General features: G+C 35.4%; 1 protein-coding gene across 1 annotated transcript in view; it reads left to right on the forward strand.

The window, feature by feature from the left end:
* Nucleotides 1-407: 407 nt before the first annotated feature.
* The window catches only part of LOC111083907 (cation-transporting ATPase 13A2-like), a gene marked incomplete at its 3' end in the record, with an annotated part of 10769 nt that continues 4461 nt past the window's right edge, over nt 408-6715 (forward strand). The window contains exons 1-3 of the mRNA XM_022380638.1: nt 408-1424; nt 3232-3341; nt 4972-5068. Coding sequence (XP_022236346.1) covers nt 1395-1424; nt 3232-3341; nt 4972-5068 — 237 coding nt within the window. The remainder of the gene's footprint in view (nt 1425-3231; nt 3342-4971; nt 5069-6715) is intronic.

A 6715-nucleotide genomic window follows, 5' to 3' on the forward strand; every position in this document is an offset into this window, starting at 1 on the left:
CTTTCTTTATTGTCGGTGTTAACTTGGGCCGTAAAGATCCTGTGGTATTGTTATTTAGATTAATTCCCGTGCCATTAGTATTTAGATTAATTCTTTCTCTGCATGGCCTTGTGGTTAGGGTGATCGATTCTCAATCAGCAAGATGTGGGTTTGAATCCCATCAATGAACATGCTCACCATTTCACCTTTGGGACTTTTCTAAAGTGATGGTCAATTCCACTATCAGTTAGTTAAAAAGTAGTACAAAATCTGTCAGTGGGTGGTTTTGACTAGCTGCTAGTCTATCAGTATGGATATATTTGAGTCATTAATTTTCAAAGTTGTTAATTCTCTCATTCATTGACTAAGTTTACTTTTGATTTTTCATGTCATTTTTTTTATTTCAACATGAGGTTTCATGCTCGAAATTTTGCATGGAGACTGAAACATTGTCTGTAAAGAAGAAAATTGGTAGGAGAAATCCATAGAAAACACTGTCCAGATTTGAGCACATTGCCTAAATTGATATTAAATTTATTCATACAGAAAATTCATTTTCAAAGGAGCTTACACATGAAATCTGATGAAGTACTCTGCAGCTTTACATAATATGACACTTCCGTCAGTGTTAGTAGAGTAGCTTGGAATGTGGCATACTCTGCAGCTGTACATAATATGACACTTCCGTCAATGTTAGTAGAGTATCTTGGAATGTGGCATACTGTGCAGCTGTTCATAATATGACACTTCCATCAGTGTTAGTAGAGTAGCTTGGAATGTGGCATACTCTGCAGCTGTACATAATATGACACTTCCATCAGTGTTAGTAGAGTATCTTGGAATGTGGCATACTGTGCAGCTGTACATAATATGACACTTCCATCAGTGTTAGTAGAGTATCTTGGAATGTGGCATACTCTGCAGCTGTACATAATATGACACTTCTGTCAATGTTAGTAGAGTAGCTTGGAATGTGGCATACTGTGCAGCTGTATATAATATGACACTACCATCAGTGTTAGTAGCGTATCTTGGAATGTGGCATACTGTGCAGCTGTACATAATATGACACTTCCATCAGTGTTAGTAGAGTATCTTGGAATGTGGCATACTGTGCAGCTGTACATAATATGACACTTCCATCAGTGTTAGTAGAGTATCTTTGAATGTGGCATACTGTGCAGCTGTACGTAATATGACACTTCCATCAATGTTAGTAGAGTAGCTTGGAATGTGGCATACTGTGCACCTGTACATAATATGACACTTACGTCATTGTTAGTAGAGTAGCTTGGAATGTGGCATACTCTGCAGCTGTACATATAATGACACTTCCTTCAATGTTAGCAGAGTATCTTGGAATCAAAAGATAATCACCTTTGTTTAATTTTCTTCTTTGTAGATACATAGTCAGTATGTGTGGTGATGGAGCCAATGACTGTGGGGTGAGTTGTTAACTATTTTAATTGTAAGAATGTGTTATAAGCTGATTCAGCTATTGATGTTAACTATTATTGTGGTAACAGTATGGAGTGACCTTTGTTGTTATAAGAATACAAGTTGATTTAACTATCAATATTGTTATTACAACAATAATAGTGACTGTTGTTTTGATAATATAGATTGTTGCTATTTTAAAGCAAGTTAACTATTATTATTGCAAGAATGTAAGTTGATCTGTTAACACTGCTGTTATAAAAGAATAAGATTAGCTATTGTCCTTAAAGCACTATAGAGTGTTTTAACTTATTACAACTGCCAGAATATAAGGTAATTTAACTTGTTGCTGTGAAGATACAAAGTAAGTTTTTTTTTGCTTCCAAAAATATATGTTTGAATGTTTAGTACATTGATTTCAATAACGTATTTAGTTGTGATGAGTTATATATCTATCTTAATAGTTCAATATATTAAATTTGCAAAATTTGTTAGAATGATTTTTTTACTGGGTGGCGTTTGTATTTATATTATTATGCGTTCGTTGCTGTACTTATTCATGCATGGGGAAGCCAGATTTGAACTAACCTTCCTGTATTACTCTTAATGGTGCCTTTATAATTTGGTAGAGATCAATAGAATAGTATAGGAAACATGTAGAAGCTCTTAAGTATGAAACATAGTGGAAACCATGTAACAGAATTTTGAATTCCCCGCTGTCAATCTCTGGGGGACCTTAAGGGCACGTACCAAGTACACTAACTGTGCAACTCACCACAGAGCTGCCAAAGGGTACATGCCAAATTTTGTTGTGATTGGTCAAAATCTATAGGAATATCAGACAGGCACATAGAAAGAGAGTGATTCTCAGGGAGGAATTGGGTGTCAACACCAAATACTGACTCCTCTATGTGATACTCCCTTGGGTGTCAAACCAAATACTGACTCCTCTCTGTGACACTCCCTTGGGTGTCTAAACCAAATACTGACTCCTCTCTATGACACTCCCTTGGGTGTCTAAACCAAATACTGACTCCTCTCTGTGACACTCCCTTGGGTGTCTAAACCAAATACTGACTCCTCTATATGATACTCCTTGGGTGTCAAACCAATACTGACTCCTCTCTGTGACACTCCCTTGGGTGTCTAAACCAAATACTGACTCCTCTATATGATACTCCTTTGGGTGTCAAAACCAAATGCTGACTCCTCTCTGTGACACTATCTTGGGTGTCAAAACCAAATACTGACTCCTCTCTGTGATACTCCCTTGGGTGTCAAAACCAAATACTGACTCCTCTCTGTGACACTCCCTTGGGTGTCAAAACCAAATGCCAACTTCTCTCTGTGACACTATCTTGGTGTGTTAAAATCAAATACTGACTCCTCTCTGTGACACTCTCTTGGTGCCCTAAGGGCCAATTTTGGATGACATTGGTTAAAAAGTATAAGTGTGAGAAGCAGATGCAGAGATAACATTTCTGCTTTATATATAGAGTTAATTTAATTGATGGTTGAATGGTTTTGTTATTAATTTTGAATAAGTCAATTAATGAGTTTGTAGAGATTTTATTGTGAATTTAAAATAAATAATTGTTGAATTACTTTCTTTAAATTTGAATGTTAACCGTATAAAGTTATGTTTTTTTTCATATGTGCAATGACTGTATTTAACATGTGTATGATTCATTTATTTATAAACAGTGTGATGTGTGACATCTGAAATTTCGTCTATATTTAATATGTAACATTCATTTGTGTGTTATAACAATTCTAACCCTGTGAAACTAAATAATATTAAATATGTACTCATAGGCCCTGAAAACTGCTGATGTTGGAATCTCATTGTCTGAGGCAGAAGCATCAGTGGCTGCCCCTTTCACTTCCAAAATTTCGAACATAGAGTGTGTGCCAATTATTATCAGGTAAATTTTGTAATGGAGAACTGAATTCAAGACAGTTGGTGATAAATTTGACCAATAAATAGATAGCGCACAAATCCACTTGTTTTAAAATAATATATTCAAAACAAGTCAAATGTATGTACAAAAATTTGTTACACTGTTGATTATCACAGTTGAATACAGAACTTTAAGTAATTTTCTTTTACATCAACAGTCCACACAGGCTGGTTCAGTTACTTTAGAACATGATTTGAGAAGACGAATTATTCTTCTCTACTCTGTTATTACAATACAATTTGTCTTACTTTCACTGACTTAACTTCTTTCTATACCTGCATATATTTATAACACGTGACAGTAAAATTCAGAAATATCTATTCCTCTAGTGACAACAATATTCATATAATGATAAAAACTTAGAAGTTTTAAGTAAGATGATGTCAACAATATTAAAAAAGCCTATTACAGCAATTAAACTATATTAACAAAGTATGACAGGGTTATGTATTGAAACTTGTCATAACTATTGCTTTTAAAATAATTAACTTTTAGCAGTTGTTATGAAACTAAGCAATCATTAAATATTAAATCACTAAATAATAACTCTTAATCTGATCAGTCCGAGAATCCAAGATTTTTATAGTAACTCTTAAGCTGATCAGTCCGAGGATCCGAGATTTTTATAGTAACTCTTAAGCTGATCAGTCCGAGGATCCAAGATTTTTATAGTAACTCTTAAGCTGATCAGTCCGAGGATCCGAGATTTTTATAGTAACTCTTAAGCTGATCAGTCCGAGGATCCGAGATTTTTATAGTTCATACTTCCATTTAATTCATGGCATTAATTAAACCTTGCGTTGGGAGAAATTGATATGAGAAAAGAAACTATTTACATAATGTTTTATATAGGTTCATCACTATATAGGTTTGGTTTATTGTTTCCTTTGTGGAAATAAACAAACATTTGTACTAAGCAAACTTTCTGTATGAAATAAACAGTGATGTAAATCATCGTGTTATCGATAACATGCTCGACTCTGTTGGCATGAAAGAAATACTTTAGTTCTACAATTTAGAAACTAACATTAGGAAATCTGTTTGTAGTACTTTAGACATATTAAACTGTGAAGAAAACAACCATGATCTCCAGAAAATAAGCCAATGTGTTTACTTTAAACTAAGTGCCTAACAGCTCATAATAAAATAAGACAATGTGTTTGGTTTTAAGGTAAGTGCCAAACAGCTCATAATAAAATAAGCCAATGTGTTTAGTTTTAAGGTAAGTGCCAAACAGCTCATAATGAAATAAGACAATGTGTTTGCTTTTAATGTAAGTGCCAAACAGCTCATAATAAAATAAGCCAATGTGTTTAGTTTTAATGTAAGTGCCAAATGGCTCATAATAAAATAAGCCAATTTTATTACATACCTTAAACTTGAAACTGATGAACTTTGAAGAGGAGTACCCTGTTTTCATGGTATTACAGAATTCTAAACCTACTGTGGTTATTATCACATTTTTCAAGTCTAAAACAAAGCTATATAATGTGTCCCTTATACATGCCTGTGGCAGTGAAATTTAAATAACTGTGTATTTGACTAGTTTTTTAGTGTGAAATTCAGTTTTCATGTCGATTTTGTATATTTGCAGAGAGGGACGTTGTGCCTTAGTGACCTCATTTTCCATGTTTAAATTCATTGCTCTCTATAGCCTCATTCAGTTTATCTCAGTGCTCATCGTGTACAGTGTAAGTTGACATTAATTATTATTGTTGCAGTAAAATCAGAATTGTGTTATTTCCGAGATGATAACACGCCTCTTCACACAGAAATGCTCTTTCCCTCTTGCATTTGCCTATGAGATTTAGATGCCACTAGCCTTGAACTATCCCCCCTAAATTCACGTGTTTAATGTGAACTTTGCTGGTATATGATGGTGTCATCATGTGACACTAGTCCTCCACCAATAGGAGAGCAACACAGCATCCATGCACAGTAACTCCTCCTATGCACTTGAACTCATGTTAAGTGATGGTAACTTCTATATGTTTTGAGAAAGGCTCAATTTTAACTATGGTTTCTGCAAGCATGTTAACTTTTGGCGACATTACAGTCTTTGTTCAATGTATTGTGAATTACCTCATTCTTCCTAGGCCTCCTCCTCCCATCCCTTTAGGTGATGCTCTTTCTCTTCAGTCGTGAGTGGCTAGTTGGACAATGATTTTAACCTGCTTTGCTTTGTGTATTGCTTTACTGATCTAAGAATGTCCTCAACTTTTCAAACTTTTTCTGGATATGCTTACTCAGGTATATAAACCTGTGTCGTTTTATATTTCCTATTCTTTACGTCTTGAAGCCAATTATCAGGTTTGCTTTCTCCTTTCTCTGATATTAGGGTTTATACTGTTTCCTTTCTCGATCAGCTCTACCCTTACACCCTCATGCTTCGCCCCTTTATGTGTGTGACTCTTCTGTTTAGACTTACAACCATTCTTCCTTTCTTTTTCTCTATTCTCTGTCTTTGGAATCTATTTTGCCTACTTGGGAAACATACCCCTTGATTTCCGTTTCGCTATTTAGTTCCCCATTTTTGTGTCTTTGTCCTTTTCTCACCATCCTCCTATGTTACCTCTCCTCTCTCAACCTTTTGATAGAGACACTTCATCACATTCCAGTGAGGTTCTCTGATGAGGTTTATTTCCTTCTCCTTCATCTGTTCCTCTTCTTTTACTCTGTCCCTTCTTACTTAGTTTCTCTACTGTTGGGACTATCTGGGTTTAGGTGTGCTCCTCATTAATATACACCTTCCTCCTCTTTGTGTATGCATTTTCGTCAGACTTCCTTTCTTCGATAGTTTTCATGTTTCACTGAAGACCCAGGCTGAAATTGCATGACTTCAGTCCTCATTATCTTCCCTCATTTTTTATCTTTCTCAATCTTGCCCTTCGACTCCTTTTCCACATCTGGTTCAGTTTACCACTATCCTTCTCAATCTGGCTTCCTCTCTTTCCTCGTCCTCCTGCTACCCAATAATGGTTCATCATTCTTCTTATCAGTGATTATCATGTTAATTTGGGCCCACTGAGTATCTGTCTAGCTAATATCAATTGGCCATTGAATGGGATTTTTATGTTCTCTCCCATTTCCTTTACTTCTCTGTCTGACCCCATCTATCTTCAACATATCAAGGATGCAGTATCGAATCTTTTGGCAAACACATCATTGAGAGGGTATAAGCTCCTTCTCCAGGTTTTTCCTCTAATTTTTCTGTGTTCCCCAAGAAGGTTGAGAATTAGTGTCCAGTGATTGACCTGCCATTTTGCAACTGATTTCTGGTCGTTCCATCATTCTGGTTGGATAATTTCTTTTTATTTCCTGTGGTCAATTTTCATTCA

Source organism: Limulus polyphemus, unplaced genomic scaffold (assembly GCF_000517525.1).
Source record: "Limulus polyphemus unplaced genomic scaffold, Limulus_polyphemus-2.1.2 Scaffold12036, whole genome shotgun sequence".
Classification (NCBI taxonomy): domain Eukaryota; kingdom Metazoa; phylum Arthropoda; class Merostomata; order Xiphosura; family Limulidae; genus Limulus; species Limulus polyphemus.